At 42.2% G+C, this 17,661-nt stretch overlaps 1 protein-coding gene across 1 annotated transcript; it reads left to right on the plus strand.

The window, feature by feature from the left end:
- Positions 1-1,280: 1,280 nt before the first annotated feature.
- Positions 1,281-11,873, plus strand: fbxo5 (F-box protein 5). The gene is made up of 11 exons (XM_084076059.1): positions 1,281-1,375; positions 2,094-2,718; positions 2,833-3,003; positions 3,480-3,570; positions 3,912-4,094; positions 4,461-4,695; positions 8,599-9,217; positions 9,349-9,519; positions 9,973-10,063; positions 10,672-10,872; positions 11,275-11,873. Exons 2-11 carry the CDS (start codon positions 2,105-2,107, stop codon positions 11,530-11,532), a joined length of 2,634 nt encoding a protein of 877 aa, XP_083932185.1. The 5' UTR covers positions 1,281-1,375; positions 2,094-2,104; the 3' UTR covers positions 11,533-11,873.
- Positions 11,874-17,661: the final 5,788 nt, after the last annotated feature.

Below are 17,661 nucleotides of genomic sequence, written 5' to 3' on the forward strand. Positions count from 1 at the left end.
GTGACTGTAAAGGCCAGACCGTACCAATGCAACTAGTCACAACTCCTTGCAACAAAACAGTTTTAAGGTCAGTCCACACCAATGCAACTAGTCGCAACTGCCATTGGGGATAATGGTTGCAAGTTGTTGCAACTTAAAGTTGCATGTTGCAAGGAGTTGCAAGGAGTTGCATTGGTGTGGACTGGCCTTAAGTCCCATAAGTAGTGCATTTCATTCTGGGATGGGTGAAAATCAGTGGGGTCCTCCTATAATATATAACTAAAATAAGTCATATATAACCAGTGGTGTGGAGTAACTAAGTATGTTTACTCGAGTACTGTACTTAAGTAAAAAAATGAGGTATTTTTACTTTAATGGAGTATTTCCAGTTTTCAGTACTTTTACTTCTACTCCACTACATATTGTAGGCAAATATCGTACTTTTACTCCACTACAATTATTTGAAAACTTTAGTTACTAGTTACTTTGTAGATTTTTATTATTATTATTATTATTATAAAACATACACTACAACCACCAGGGCAGGAATTTCAGGGAGGCCACCCAGTTTGCCCTTGTGCCCCTCAAAAAAAATGGCATGCCCTGAGGCCACAGTGGCCTTAATGCCCCAGCTGACTGTCACTGTACCACTTTCTCCTCTGTTTCTTCCTTAAATTCAATGAATTCTTTCAATGGACTAAACTCTTGTTTTATTTGATGGCCTTCCTGACGTGACATTTGGCCTTTGTGCCCTCAAAAAAATGGACAGCACCAAAGACCAAGTGGCCTTGCCACTAAAATGACAACATTCCAGGCATGCCGACCACTATACATGTCGGCCATTTGAAAATAGCCGATCTACAAGCTCACAATGTGATCTTTTTTTTCAAATGATTTTTATACAATTTATACATTTGAAAATGTGTGAACTGTGACATTGTACTTTTACTCAAGTAAATTTTGAACTCTGGACTTTTATTTGTAACAGAGTATTTCTACATTGCAGTATTGATACTTTTACTTAAGTAAAACATTTCAGTACTTTTTCCACCACTGATATAGAACCACTATATTATATTATATACAGGCGTCACTCTGGTCCTCCTGGGTCGGGGTCCTGTGAAGTACTATGACGCCATCATGTCTTGCGCTGCCATTGGATACAGATTTAAAGCACGCGCGGTGCAGCTGTGCGAGCTGCGCTCTGATTGGTTGACCGAGTTTTGGCACCGATTTTAAAGGAGGAATCTGGCGCATTATTTTAATTCATGAAATACTAGTAGTAGCTGCACAGCAGTAGTAGTGGAGTCTGCTGCACCAGAGAGCCTGTGGAGATAAGAGCCTGTTGCATGGAAAACTAGGAGGCTATTTTTTTTGACGAAAATCTACACACGAGGTAGTAGGTAAGAAGAGGTTTATATGGAACGTACTGCTTCATTGTGTTTGGTAGATTTACACGATGTGTCCACAACTGAAGCTAAGTTACTAGCAAGCTAACGCCACAGCTAACCTTATTACTTGTTATAGTCGCCTACGTTCAAGTGTTTTGTGTGATTTTTAGAAGTGAGTTCAGGCCTGAAACTGCACTATTAGAAAACTCAAAAACAACACTATGTCGTCTTTGAATTTTATTTAAAATAGCCTGAGTTGCCGCGTAAACTGAGTGCGACCCGATAATGTGTCACTACAGCGATTAATTAAGTAGTTTTACATTAAAGTTGGACTAGCTAGAGTCTAGATAGTCTCATAGTTGTTGTATTTAAGAGTCTAACTTAATGTTTGTTGTTTAGTCGACTTTAAAACCAATCTAGTATGTTTGCGTTTCCTAGTCTTTGCGCCAAATTCGTACCGCGCCAAAACTGTGTAGAATGTTACACATTTCTCTGTATAAAATCACTACTAGAGGAAAATAGTCTTTATATTACTAATACAAATGTATGGTTTCAGGTATTGTGAAGAGAAGGCTGTCTCCCATATTGAGATGTGTAAAATGTTTTAAGAGTACTGTGACTAGTTTAGCGTAGCCTACATGAACTGTGTCGTTCAGCTTGATGCAATAATTCTACTATATATCTCTTAGCCTAATATACAATGTCTGTTTGCTTTTCCTATAGGGGTGGACTTCATGATTTGTGCATCTCCACGTGAACTCATAACAATGAAATACCCATCTAGTTATGAGGAGGTCAGGGCTCCATGCAGCAACACGGAGAAAGCTACAGCAGCTAAGCATATCCTCCACACCAAAACCTCCCCATTGAAAGGACACATCCCTGCCAAACCCCAGTTCACACCCATGGAAGTGACAACTGAATTGTTTTCTCTCAACAACAGTGGGCCGGTCAACAACAAGGAAAACAAAAATAGTCACACGGGAGAGCTCTTGATCCAGGATGAGGTACAGGACAGCGGCTACCTGTCCCTATACAACAGCAGAAATGATGCTGACCAGGGAAGCGAGGAAGAGCACTCCACCCCGACTAAACTCTGTCAAGAAAAGTCAAGAGCCCAGTCTCGTTCTCCATCTAAATGGTCTCCATCCAAATGTAAGGCAGCCGTAGCCCGTTCTAGGACTGTATTGACTTCTACGCCTAAAATGTGCCACTGGAAGAAGCCGTCACAAAACTCTGTGGCATCCACCACTGCTCTGTCCCAGAGTGACCACAACCTGCTGCCCATAGTGAAGTTCCAGCAGGCTGTGTGTGAAGAGCTCGGAAAGAGCTTCCAGAAAAGCAAGAGGTACAGTTGCGTCACTCACAGCAGCGTTATTATATTAATATATCGTGCATCTCCACTGGCATAAAAAATATATTAACTTTAACACCCTGCTGCTCTCTATTTGTGATGTTTCAGGTATGACTGGCGTGTGGTGGATAAGGTAGCAGAGCACCACTTATTGGACAGAGTGATTGGAAGGCATATGGGGAGGGAATATGTGGATGTATTCTCCTCTTTGCTGTCCAGGAACATGAGGGCGATGCTGACCAACATCCTGGCATTGCTGGGAGACATGGACCTAATCAGGTAACGGGGCGACTGGAAATCTATCATTAGTTTGAGTGGAAAATCTGTCTAGCTGACAGACTTTTTATGGGCCCTGAATTTGAATTCTATCAGCTTTTAGATCAGCAATGTTCGATAAACTAGTACAGCTGTATTCTTTATTATTAGAAGTGTAATCTTGAGTAATTTCATTGTTTAAGCTGCATTGAGGTCAGAAAAATACTACTGTTGCACTCGGACTAGGGGAAAACATGAGCGCTGCATAAAATGTTTCCCAGTTCCATAACTGATCCAGTCCAAAAAAACTGATTTTTATTCAATAATTTAGGTAGCATAGGCATCAGGGTGAGCACAGAACGAACAACTTTGTGCTATATAACTCATTTAAATATTGTTTTGGCAACAATGATCCTGTTTAGCTAATGGTGAATATTTGTATGCCTGGTCCATCCACATCTTGTACTGCAATTTAATGTGTGTTTTTTGTGTTTTCCCAGCTGTAGAAAGGTGAGCCGGTCATGGAGGAAAATAATTAAGGAAGATAAAGCTGCTCGCAACAGGTGTCAACAGGCTCGGACGACGCTGGCGGTAAGGACACAGATCCCATCTTTTCTTAATGGATCGTCATGAGCGACTCATGCATATGTTTAAAGTACACATAGAAAGGGGTAGACTGTAGGCTTTCCAATCTTGCGTACTTTAGTGTCATGCAACACGTTGCCTTATGTAAACGTATAACTGGTTCTTTCTGGTTTGGTACTTGGGCAGAACAAGTACTGATTACTTGTCTACTGTACTACAAACATGCAATGTTCACATCAACATCCCTCCATAATATTTTGTTTCTTTAGAACTGGCACCTGTTAATTCCTGATTGTTGTACCATACTGTGTTCATCACCCCTCATATTAATTATTTCTTTTCTGTAGGCGTCAAGAATCTCTTCAGGACAGGAGAATTTGTGCCTTCTGACCAGAGATGCCACCCTCTCCAGGGTAGTGTTATCAGGCATGCAGTCAATTGCGTTCTCCACCCCTTCCTCAGCCACCCCAAACTACAAGGCTGGCGGGCAAACCCCTTCCTCTCATTCTCGCTTCAGTGAATACACACAGGTGGGTTTGGTTTTAGTTGTTTATATGGTGCCCCATTTGTGCGATATCTGGCACTGGCCTCAACTGATAAATAAGGCCAATGTTTTCAAAACTGGGCCTGTCATAAGGTGAACGTTTGGCAAAAATGGCCGCTCTGCAAGCCTTATGGCAAAGAGTTTTGTCTTGCGGATGCAGTGCGTTGTGAGCTTTCATATCGGCTATTTTCGAAGTATGAATTGGGCATTGGGGTGAGCAGAAACAAACCTGGTTTGGTAAACTTCTGGCATAGTGGAAAACAAATCTGCCCGTTCAAGCAAAGAAATGGGTTTGTGTTTCATTCATTGAGCATTTCACTCCCTAACATATGCGTTAATTTTCCCTTAACAGGCGGCCGGCGGTCTTAAGCAGCATGAGTCTCTGCGTTCTTGTATACGCTGTGGCTCGCCTGCCAAGCACCTTGTGGAGGCTCAGAGGGCGACATGCACGCGTGCCAGCTGCAGCTTCGAATTCTGCACCTGCTGCCACAAAACCTTCCACGGTTCTACCCCCTGCCGAACGGTGACGCCCCGCATTGCTCGACACTCTTCCAAGATGCCCGCTATTCTCCCAGGCAGTGCTCGCAGTAAGAGAAATGTAAGGCGTCTGTGACGGACAGAATGTGGTGCTCTGAGTAAAAAGGGGTCGGTTTGTCAAGGGAGATGGGTTGTACCACTGAGGACAATGTGCCAGTTGTCTTCTATGTGGAAGAAGAAATATCCATCCATATCCGCCTTAAATTGAAATGCACAGCTCCAGCTGCTACCAATATTTGGACTCTTGTCTTAAATGTAGACGTTTATTGGAGTTTTATTCAGTAACTATCTAATCTAAGGTGCCTGTGACAGACAGAATGTGGTGCTGAGGACAGAGGGGTCTGTTTGTTGGGAATATTTGGACTGTTACGGGAGTAGTTCACCCAAAAAAGATTTCTATCAATTACACGCTCCATGGAGCCTTGAATTAAGGGAGATTTTTTAAAGTGTGTCGCATTCCTAAGCCAATTTGATGACCGGCACAGTCTCCCTCCTACTCTGCCGGTCATCAAATTATTGGCTCAGGAATGTGATGGAATGAATCTCCATAATTCAAGGCTTCATGGGGTCTGTAATTGATAGAAAATAAGTATTTTTGGGTGAACTAGAAGTTTATTGGAGTTTTATTCAGTAACGTTTTTAACCAAAAAGGGTGCTTCATTGCATTTTAAATGTTTTTATCTGTACAGTTTGGAAGTTATATTTTGTCAATGTTGTAATACACATTTCAATAAATTTGTATTGTCAAATTTTATTTTTGTTTGTAAATGCAGTCCTTTCATTAACTAGTCTGTTTCTTTACTTTGTCTATTATGCACACCACACATCATCCCCACCAGTGTCAAGTATTGATTAAGAATTCAGATCTGACTGTTTGGGAACTGAAAGTGTGGCCTCAGACAACTGAATTGCAGTGTCATGGGTTCAAGCCCATACCATGAGGCCTGTCATACACTCATCCTTGCTGCTTCCCCATTCCTGCTTTCATGAAATTCTTTAAAACAAGGTAAACGTATCAAGTATTGTCTTACTAAACAATATCACATACGGTAGGCCTTCTAGGCTACAAAGACTGTTGTTTTGCTGTGTGGTGAACCTATTTTACTTGGCTGATCAGCCATTGAACTGACAATCCATGGGAAATTCTAGAGCTAAACTTTAAATTAACAACTGCAGGAGACCAGTATTGTGTTTGAAAGCTTGATGTGCTGCTGGGCAAGTAACTTGGTTATGGTACTTGGTATCGAGCACATCACATGTAATGTCTTCTCCACTAGATGGCAGCATTGTGACAGTCGACTCACTGGTCTTTTCAATTTCTGCTCATCAGTTCAAGGCCACACTTCTCTTTTGTCTTGTCTCTGTCACTTGGAACCACTGGCTTAATAATCGGGCTTATCACATAAGTAGTGCCCTTACTCACAATCTATCCCACAAACCAGTTGCTTATAAATCTAAAAACTGCCTCCCCGTGTTCTCTGCTGCACTAATCAGCTTTTTTTAAAGTAATCTTTTCAACTCCCACCTCCCTTAGCTATGCCACTATGCTCTTTCCCGCTGAAAGAGACTACAGTTCATAACATGATCCACAGACTCTCCCTCCTGGCAGTGATCATGTAAACCAGGGGTCTTCAATGTTTTTCAAGCCACGGACCCCTTAGCTGAGAGAGAGATGAAGCAGGGACCCCCACTACATACCATATAAAATTGTGTTGCAGATTAAACTTTTTCATAGATGGCTTCATAGATCTTGTGTGACTGTGACAGCACTGTAGTCAGTGTTGAGTAAATTGGTGTTTTTTGGTTGACTCATCTTTTCTATTAATATGTTGGCTTCATGTTATTTTCAGACCTTTAACCACTTAAACCCTCAATACTTACTTAGTAAACTTGGCCGTTGGTTCTGTAGTTTGTCTGCTCCTTTCCCCCCTCTTTGCCAAAATAGCCATTCTGCAAGGCGATGCATTGTGTGCTTGTAGATCTGCTATTTTTGGCTAATGTTCCCCTCAGAATAAGGATTCTAGGGTTCATGTGGTTAATGTAAAAAAAAACAGTCCCAATCACACAAAGATTTGGAGGCCCCCCTGTAGTAACACTGAGGGCCCCCCTTTTGACGACCCCTGCATACCTACATTGTATCCATACATACACTGCAGTATTTTAATTAGGTAAAAAAATGTGAGTACTTTTTCCACCACTGTCAATATTATATTATATACAGGCCTCGCTCTGGTCCTCCTGGGTCGGGGTCCTGTCAAGTACTATGACGTCATCACGCCGGCGTGGTTGTCTCGCGCTTGCCATTGGGTGCAGATTTAAAGCTAACACAGTGCAGCTAGAAGTGTTGCCATGTCCGCTTGTTATAAGCGACTTTGGGCTTGTTTTTCTGCAAAGTTGCTTGTCAAATATTGGTAGCTGTGGGCTGCGGTTTCCTGGGCTTGTTTCTAAAGTGTAGTTTTATTTGGGCTTGTTTGCTGATGTTGTTTAAACCAGTGGTTCTCAAACATTTTCAAGTCAAGGAAATACCCCAAATTAATATATATTTCAATATTTGTCTACGGACCCCCATCTGAAAACATTTTAAGCCAGGGACCCTATACAAGATTTGTGTTGTTAAAATGTTAAAATATTCCACGTTTTTGAAGGTTTTTCGTGGGGGGGAAACAGCAGATCTACAAGTGCACAACGCGTCACGATGTCTCGCGTTGTGAGCTTGCAGATCTGATATTTTCAAATAGCCTATGTAAATATGTGAAAGGGCTCGCTTCTTTTGGGCTTGTTTTCATAGACCCGGTTGCTTGTTTCTCTCGCAAAACCTGGCAACACTGGCATGCGCCGTGCAGCTGGGCGTACTGCACTCTCATTGGTTGCACGACTTTTAGCACCGATTTTTAAACGAGCAATCTGGCGCTCGCGGCTCAGCGCTCATACGCTTTATATTTCTGCATTGGAAGTAGTAGTACTAGTAGTAGTGGTGGTGGTGGTATATCTATGGTGTAGTCTGCTGGACCAGAGAGCCAGAGCCTGTTGTTACATGGAGAACTAGGAGACTATTGTTTTAATAAAGACAATCTATACACGAGGTAAGAGGTTTTTATAGAACGTACTGCATATACAGCTTGATGTTGCTTTATTAGCCCTGGAATCATAGGTGTATTTTTTTTTTATCGAGTCAAAGTTTTACTTTAGTATCTATGTATGTAGATGTAAAAATGTCAAAACCAATTAAATACATCTATGATAGTCTTGATCCGAGGCTAGTGCTTTATATTGTATGTATTTGGTAGAAGTAGCTGGTTGACGTGTCCACAACTGAAGCTAAGTTACTAGCAAGCTAATGCCACAGCTAACCTTCTTACTTGTTATAGTAGCCTATACGTTCAAAGGTGTTTCTAATTGGTTTAAGAAACAAGTTTAGTCCTATAACATTAACTGCACGGTTAGAAACCGCCATGTCGTCTTTGTATTTTATTTAAAATAGCCTGAGTTGCCGCGTAAACGGAGTGCGACCCGATACTTTGTTTTATTACTAAAGCAATTCAATAGTTTTACTTTAAAGTTTAACTAGCTAGAGTCTAGATAGTCTCATAGTTGTTGTATTTAGGAGTCAAACTTAATGTTTGTTGTTTAGTCGACTTTAAAACCAAGCTGTTTGCGTCTCCTAGTCTTTGCGCCAAATTCGTACCGCGCCAAAACTATGTGTAGAATGTTGCACAGTTCTCTGCATAAAATCACTACTAGAGGAAAATGGCCTTTATATTCCTAATACACATGTATGGTTTCAGGTATTGTGTTGAGCAGGCTGTCTCCCGTATTGAGATATGTGTCTAAAATATGTTTTTAAGAGTGCTGTGACTAGTTAGCATACATGAACGGTGTCGTTCAGCTCGATGTAATAAGTCTACTATATATCCCTTAGCCTAATATACAATTTCTGTTTGCTTTTCCTATAGGGGTGGACTTCATGATTTGTGCATATCCAAGTGAACTGATGACAATGAAATGCCCATCTAGTTATGAGGAGGTCAGGGCTCCATGCAGCAACATGGAGAAAGACTTGTCTGCTGCAGCTACAGCAGCTAAGCAAATCCTCCACACCAAAACCTCCCCATTGAAAGAACACATCCCAGCCAAACCCCAGTTCACACCCGTGGATGTGACTACTGAATTGTATTCTCTCAACAACAGTGGGCCAGTCAACAACAAGGAAAACAAAAATGGTCACAATGGAGAGCTGGTTGAGTCGTTGCAGGACAGCGGCTACCTGTCCCTGTACAACAGCAGAAATGATGTTGACCATGGAAGCGAGGAAGAGCACTCCACCCCGACTAAACTCCGTCAAGAAAAGTCAAGAGCGCCGACTCGATCTCCATCCAAATTTAAGGCAGCCGTAGCACATTCTGGGACTGTATTGACTTCTACGCCTAAACTGTGCAACTTTAAGAAGCCGTCACAAAACTCTGTGGCATCCAGCACTTCTCTGTCCCAGAGTGACCACAACCTGCTGCCCATAGTGAAGTTCCAGCAGGCTGTGTGTGAAGAGCTTGGAAAGAGCTTCCAGAAAAGCAAGAGGTACAGTTGCATCACTCACAGCAACAATATATCTTGCATGTCATCATCACTGGCATAAAACAAATACATTTAAAAAGTTGTGGATTTTGAACTTTAACAACCTGCTGATCTCTATGATTTTGATGTTACAGGTATGACTGGAGTGTGGTGGATAAGGTTGCAGAGCACCACTTATTGGACAGAGTAATCGGAGGCCATATGGGGAGGGAATATGTGGATGTATTAGACTCTCTGCTGTCCAGGAACATGAGGGCGATGCTGACCAACGTACTGGCTTTGCTGGGAGACATGGACCTCATCAGGTAATGGGGCAACTGGAAATCTATGTTGAGTGGAAAATCTGGCTAGCTGACAGACCTTTTATGGACCCTGAATTTGAATTCTTTATCAGCCAATGTTCAACGTGCAGAACAAGAATAAGTCGATAAACTAAGTACAGATGTATTCTTTATTATTAGAAGTATATTCTTTATTCTAATGCAGTACTATTCATTTCATTGTATAAGCTGTATTGAGGTCAGAAAAATGTGTACTACAACTGTTGTAGCCGGATCAGGGGAGAACAAATGTCTCCTACTTTCCCACACCCCCAACTTTGAACAGTGCCATAACCAATCCATTCGAAACAAACAAACAAAAACACCATGTTGCTTTGACTATTGAATCGTCCTGTTTAGCTAATAGTGCATATTTGTATACCTGGTCCATCTTCATCTTGTACTCTAATGTTTTTGTTTTCATGTGTGTTTTCCCAGATGTAGAAAGGTGAGCAAGTCCTGGAGGAAAATAATTAATGAAGATGCAGCTGCTCGCAACAGGTGTCAACAGGCTCAGGCGATGCTGAAGGTAAGGACACAAATTCACTCCCATCTTTTCTGAATGGATGGTCACGACTCACGAGCGACTCAGGCGTAGGGCTTTCGCGATTACACAATTCAAGTTGACTATTAGTTGGCATACAAATAATTGTGATTAACGATTTAATTGTGTTTTTGGCATTGCACATTAGAGCATATGAATTTAAAAAAATGTTTAGGCTTCGTAATCAAAAACGGCACAGGGCAGATATGACAAATAACTTAAAAATACAAATACATTACTGACATATTTAATCATTTTATAATTGAAAATAAATAAATAGCAGAAATAGCTTTGTGATGAGTTGTAAGCTTGTAGATCTGCTATCTTTGGCAGTTAACCCTTTAAGTTAACCGCTTTGATTCCTCCTCCACTTACGTAAACTTATAACTCTGGCCCTTTCTGGTTTGGACCTTCATTTTATATTTAACCAAGGGCAGAACAAGTACTGATTGCTTCTCTACTGTACTACAAACATGCAATGTTCACATCAACATCATAATGTTTTGTTTCTTTAGAACTGGCACCTGTTAATTCCTGATTGCTGTACCATAATGTGTTCATCACCCCTCATATTAATTATTTGTTTTCTGTAGGAGTCCAGAAACTCTTCAGGACAGGAGAATTGGTGCCTTCTGACCAGAGATGCCACCCTCTCCAGGGTAGTGTTGTCAGGCATGCAGTCGCTTGCGTCCCCCACCCCTTCCTCATCCACATCTACCCCGAACTACAAGGCTGGCAGACGAACCTCTTCCTCTCAGAAGTCCAATGATTCTCACTTCAGTGAATACATGCAGGTGAGTTTGAGTTGTTGTTTATATGGCGTCAGTACTGTTTTTTTTAAAGCCCAATTTGTGCGATATCTGGCCCTAACTGATGAGGGCAATTATGCCAATGTTTTAAAAACTGGGCATGTCATAAGGTGAACATTCAGCAAAAGTAGCCGATCTACAGGCTCGCCTAAGAGTTTTTGCCTTTCGGATGCAATGCGTTGTTAGCTTTCATGTCGGCTATTTTCGACACATGACATTGACAAAAAGTATGAATTTGGCATTAGGGTGAGCAGAAACAAATCACAAACCTGGTTTGGTAGTCTTATGGCACAGTGTAAAACAAATCTGCCTGTTCAAGCAAAGACATGTTTCATTCATTGAGCATTTCATTCCCTTTTAACATGCGTGTTCATTTTCCCCTGACAGGCGGCCGGTGGTCTAAAGCAACACGAGTCTCTGCGTTCTTGTATACGCTGTGGCTCACCTGCCAAGCACCTGGCGGAGGCTCAAAGGGCAACATGCACGCGTGCCAGCTGCGGCTTCGAAGTCTGCACCTGCTGCAAAGAACCTTTCCACGGCTCTACCCCCTGCCGAACGGTGACGCCCCGCATTGCTCGACACTCCAAGATGCCCGCTATTCTCCCAGGCAGTGCTCGCAGCAAGAGAAATGTACGGCGCCTGTGACGGACAGAATGTGGTGCTCTGTGTACAAAGGGGTCTGTTTGTCAAGGGAGATAGTGGACTGTACCATAATGGGCCAGTTATATCTTCTATGTGGAAGGAATATCCATCCATATCTGCCTTACAACGACCAACAATCAAATGCACAGCCCCAGCCACTACTTATATTTGGACTCTTAAATGTAAAAGTTAATTGAAGTTTTATTCAGTGACGTTTTCAACCAAAGGTGCTTCATTGCATTTTAAATGTTTTTCCGTACAGTTGTATGGAAGTTCAACATGTCATGTTGTAAATATTTATATGTTTTGTCATGTCATGTCAATAAATGTATTGTCAAATTTTATTTTAGTATTTGATCATGGATCATTTTGTTATGCATGTAAATACAATACAGTACTCAACTAGTCATTCATTGGTATAACATACTTTGTATATATTATGCACAACACATCAGCCCCACCAGTGTTGAGTATGGATTAAGAATTCAGATCTTACTGTTTGGGAACTGAAAAAGTGCGGCCTCAGACAACCTAATTACAGTGTCATGTGTTCAAGCCCAGAACATGATGCCCGTCATACACTCATCCTGGCTGCTTCCCCGTTCCTGCTCTCATGAAATTCTTTAAAAGAAGGTAACCTTATCAATAATTGTTTTACTGAATGATATGTCACAGGCCTTCTATATAGGCCACGGGCTACATAGACTGTTCTTTTTCTGTATGATGTGGTGACTTACTGAACGATATGACACAGGCCTTCTATATAGGCTACAGGCTACATAGACTGTTCTTTTTCTGTAGGGTGTGATGAACTTGTTCTACTTGCATTTACTACGGTTGATCAGCCATCAGATCATTGAACTGACTGTAGCTTGAAAGACCAGTATTGCTTGTGTAAGCTCTTGATGTGCTGCTGGGCAAGTAGATTGGGTACTTGGCATTAACTAGCCAAACCAAAATAAGTTTTACTCTTATGTAGCTGTACACAAGGTGTAACAAAGTGCAACCTTGAAACTTTGCATCAAGCTATTATGTAATGTAATGCAATTATGTCTTCTCCACTAGATGGTAGCATTGTGACAGTCGTTGAATCACTATGTCTGCACATCTTTTTCTTCAGTTCAGTGCCACTCTTTTGTCGTATAGTTAAATGCTGTGGAATGGGAAATGGCTTTAGAGCTTGCACACACTCTTCCCCCTTTCACATTTGCAGTGTTTCTGACCCATTGAGATTTTAATGTTACACCTCCATGACAGTGCACTGTATTCATGCAGTAGTGCTCCTCTACCCCAACTGAAAAAAATGAATTTATATCACAGAACAACTTGGCCACATTTAATACTAAAACAATCATTTTAATCGTGATATCAATTTATATTAGCAAAATACAAATGTTTTTCATGAAATAGTTTCTCTGAGCCTTGGTAATAAAGGAGGGATCCCCTAGCCTAGGCCTAGAGTTAGAACACCCCTGGAAGATTTAACAATGAGGTATGTTACTTCTGCACCTTGAATTGAATTGGGTAAGATGGTTACTGCAGTGCAGTGCAATGCAATTTTCAATTAAATCAAAAAGTGACAAAAACATGGAAAATATTCATTTTATTTTATCAGATGTAAGAAAGCCAAGATTAGTACTTTGTTACCTTTGACCTTTCCAGAACCCATTTCATTCTTTCTCCTCTCCATTTTCACTCATTGTCTCTGTTTTGATGTCAACTGTACACATTAATGAGACAAGTTATTTGTGTACCTTGAACTTGTGTTCGGCTGAAAAGCTCACAATTTATCACAAAGAATGGGAAATTGGTTTATATGAATTTAGATAACCAGCCTAGTCATGTACAAATCAAATAGTTTGTATTATGGCAGAATGGAGCATTTTTTATCATAATTTGTTTTCAAGACCAGACGCTTAGACCTACTGTACAAAGCAGGCAAGACTCACTATTAACATCTGCTGCTTAAGAATATGTCATTGTCCAAATAATTTATTTTATAGATTATGTCTGTAGGGCGTATTAGCTTTTTTGAGATATACAAATAAATCATTTGGTAATATGTGAACATATCTTTGACTGTATCTACATAATATATTTGTGAGAAATGTATTCCAGTGTCCAGCATATATTTTCCAAATGTATACCTTTTTAGTGTGGTTGCCCGAATGGGGTTTATAGATAAACTTTATTTCGGGCCGCTACTCCTCCCACAGTTTATTTTTCCCAATTTAGTGCTATATGTCAAAATGACCGGTCTGATCGGGAATCGTGCACTTGTATAAGGCTAAGAGATTGGTTGCATAGTTTAATTGATATTGATTTATTAGTGCATTAAATTTCCCCATCCACTTTAATGGAAAAGTGAAAAAACTCAAATTCAAGTATTTTTTTCTCAGAAACCATAAGAGCTAGAGTTACAAGACTTTGAGGGAAGGTATATAGTTTATTGCCAAATTATTGAAACAATTATTACACCATCAGGCCACATGGTGGCGCTATAATAGCCCACTTTACCTTTTGGCCTATAACTCTTGAACCGTAGGTCGTAAAATCAAAAAAATGTTTCCCCTAGATTCCTTGGGTCATTACGCAACTCCCCATATAGGCCACGCCCATTTGCGTCTGGATAGATTTTTTGATATTGATTTATTAGTGCATTAAATTTCCCCATTCACTTTAATGGGAATTGCAAAAACTCCCATTCAAGTATTTTTTTCTCGGAAACCGTAAGGGCTACAGTTACAAGACTTGGAGGGGAGGTTCATAATTTATTGCAAAATTATTTAAAAAATAATCACTTCAGTCGGCCAAATGGTGGCGCTATAACAGCCCACTTTACGTTTTGGCCTTTAACTCTTGAACCGTAGGTCGTAAAATCAAAATGTTTTTCTCCCTGGATTCCTTGGGTCATGACGCATCTCTCCATATAGGCCACGCCCATTTCCGTCTGAATATAATTTCCACCATTTTGAATTTTCTTCAAAACACACTTTTAGCTCCTCCTCCTGCAGATTTTGTCCAAATCTCACAAGAATCGGTACACATGATCTATGGACCCATGCGATAAACATATCCAAGCGGAATTTTGATAGTCCATACCGTTCGGCCGTAATTGGATTCCAAAGTTAGCGGGAGGGGCCTGTTTTACAAAAAATGCCAAAAAACGCGAACGAAACGTCCAGTCAATCCCAAATTTGAATCTCATGTCGAGGATGGTTTACTCAACTAATCCCCAAAAGCATTTCCACTTTGACCCATAGGGGGCGCCACAAATGCGCAAAATGTAACCGTTTGACACTTTTTGATTTTTGGAGGAATCAGTTCTCTCAAAAAGAAAAGCAAGTGATCTCAGGAGTGACATGATGATGTCATTGGCCTGCTACATTTGTGGGAGGGGCCTGTTTCTTTAGTGGGAGGGGCCTATTTCCTCAAATCAAAACGTCACGGGTCACGAATTCCCATATTCAAATCGCACGTCACGCGGCCTCCGACGGTATTCCTCCAGGCGTATTCCTCGAGTTCCGGCGGCCGCGACCGGCGTCGGCGCAACCACACTTTGCAATTTCCCAGAATTGCGACGCGTCTAGTTGCTTATCTATATATATACAATTTGAATCCTGCGCCATGTCGGTTGTCAGTATGTACGAACGTTGTATGTGGCCAGTGTGACGTAATCTGACATCACGCCAGTGTGACGTAATCTGACATCACGATGAGACGGTCGTCCCGAATATGGACACAACGCCAGTGTGACGTAATCTCACGACAGCATGACATCACGCATGACATCACATCCTACCTATAAATTCTAGGATGCCGTCAGATCGCACCAGTTCGACGGCTTCCATAGTGGGTTTTGGTCATTGGAGAGGTGATGCACGTCACCTCTTTCTGAAGTGGGTACTTTCAAAGCCTGCCGTGGATTTAGGAGAGCACAAAACTCTCTCTCACACTGTGAGGTGCCTGTAAGGTGGCACTGCAAAGTGAACGACGCGTCACACTAGACGTTCGGGCCGCGTAGCGGCCCGAACTTCTAGTTATTTGTACATTTTGAAACTTGTGCTAGGGGCACCTAGATACCTAAAGTGCAAGGGGAGAAAAAGCAGCTAAATTGAGTCATTTTGCAAAATGTCACCTACTGGCAGTGTTCAAGTCCCTGTTGTGTACATGAAGATTAATCTGCTGTGGCCTTTAGGTTTCTCTGTTTCCCAGGGTCATTTATCTGTCTGATTTATTGATCCCTGGCGATGCCCAGACACTTCACAAACACAATCAGCTACTGCTGCTAATTGTAAACGTCATTAGGGCTGTTCACGATAGCTGTGTGTGCGTGCGTGTGCGTGTGTGTGTGTGTGTGTGTGTGTGTGTGTGTGTGTGTGTGTGTGTGTGTGTGTGTGTGTGTGTGTGTGCGTGCGTGCGTGCGTGCGCGTGTGTGTGCGTGTGTGCGTGTGTGTGATGCATGATGGTCATGAATGTGCACACGTGCATGTCTATGTGTCTGTGACAGAAAGGTCCCATAGCAAACAGGTGTTCACCACCAACTAGGTCCATAGCACCATATGGTGAGTCCCAGACAACTCTACCCAACCCGATTGATCAAAAGCATCATATTAGGGTACACACAAACGCTCGCTGAACACCCGGAATACAGCTGGGCTGCATGGGGTCAAATTGCTGCATTCAAAAATAAAACACAGTAAAAACCCTCAGTGTTCATTTAATTCTGAAGAGTGTACAACTGAACCTGTAAGAGTGTCCATTTGGTGCATTTGTATTATACACTCTCTGGAGTTAACTTAAAACTGAAGATGTATAGTCATTAAATAATGTGCGCAATTCTTTGACACATAATTTACAGAAGCATACATTCCTAAAGTTGCTGCAGAATATAGCTGTAGTGCTTTTGTTTTACAATGTTGTTGAACTTGCACCGAAAGATATCAAAACAGCTCTGACTTACCCAAACACACACACCCAAACACGTACAATGCCTAACAATATTTCTCTACCTTTCCTTTTACTAAATGACAGTAATCACTCTCTCTCTCACACACACACACACACGCACACGCACACGCACAGACGCACGCACGCACGCACGCACGCACGCACGCACGCACGCACGCACGCACGCACACACACACACACACACACACACACACAAAATGACTGACAATGTTTCTCTTCCGTACCTGCAGGCACGGCTTCCCTTTAGTAAGTGGTAATCAAACGCACACATACATGGGTGGTCAGTGTTAAAAGGATGTAGCCCTGTCTATTTTTACTCTGTATGTCCATTAAGTTTAGCGGTGATGAGGCTTAATGAGTGAAGCCTCTCCATCGACCAAGCAGTAATCACATATCACCCAGTACCAGGGAGAATGGACACACACACACACACACACACACACACACACACACACACACACACACACACACACACACAAGCATGCATACAAACACGTCACGTTGCATGTTTCGGGTCTCCGTGTTTTCCCCTGTGTTGGGTCCTGTATTTCGCCCTGTGAGGCGTACCTTTGTTTGTTAATATTTAACTAAAGTCGGCGTTAAACTGTCCTCCTTGGTTTCCTGCCTCTACTTTTGAGTTGAGTTCCTGCATTTGGGTCCAAAAACACCCAGGGTCCTGACAGAATGAACCAACCATTCTGGACCCAGCGGAACTTCCACCCTGTGTCCTCGAGTTCTTTGTTCCTGCTCCTGGGTGTGTCGACTTCTCCGTGGCCAGCAAAACGAGACGTCACTGTGGCCGGCTGGTTGTCTCGATTAGTGGTGACGGTTCGCAGGTCCCTCGCCCTCACCAGTGTTGACGCCAGGGGTTGCTGCTTGGTGGGCCGTTTCTCGAGTGCCTTGCTGCCCAGCTGATGTCACGGTGCCACCGCTGTCCGGCGTCGCAATCCCCTATTAGTGGTGTCTGAGTTCTCCATGGATCCAGTGACGACGAGACGTCGTCAGCCAACCGGGTCGTTTGTTCCCTGGGGTAATGGCCTATCCGGTTCGTCGTTGGAGGCGGGTTCCTGTTGGAGAGTCATCCCTGGTTGAGATGTGTGTTCTGAAGTTGTGGACTCGTCGCTGCCCAGTGCCCACTTCCTCCCTAGGGGTCCTCACCTT

Source organism: Gymnoscopelus microlampas, assembly GCF_963454915.1.
Source record: "Gymnoscopelus microlampas genome assembly, chromosome: 13".
NCBI classification, from domain to species: domain Eukaryota; kingdom Metazoa; phylum Chordata; class Actinopteri; order Myctophiformes; family Myctophidae; genus Gymnoscopelus; species Gymnoscopelus microlampas.

Coding starts and splice junctions, on each gene's coding strand:
- fbxo5 (XM_084076059.1), top strand. CDS start 2,105: ATGATTTGTGCATCTCCACGTGAACTCATAACAATGAAATACCCATCT. Junction 2,719..2,832: donor AGCTTCCAGAAAAGCAAGAG/GTACAGTTGCGT, acceptor GTGATGTTTCAG/GTATGACTGGCGTGTGGTGG. Junction 10,873..11,274: donor ACTTCAGTGAATACATGCAG/GTGAGTTTGAGT, acceptor TTCCCCTGACAG/GCGGCCGGTGGTCTAAAGCA.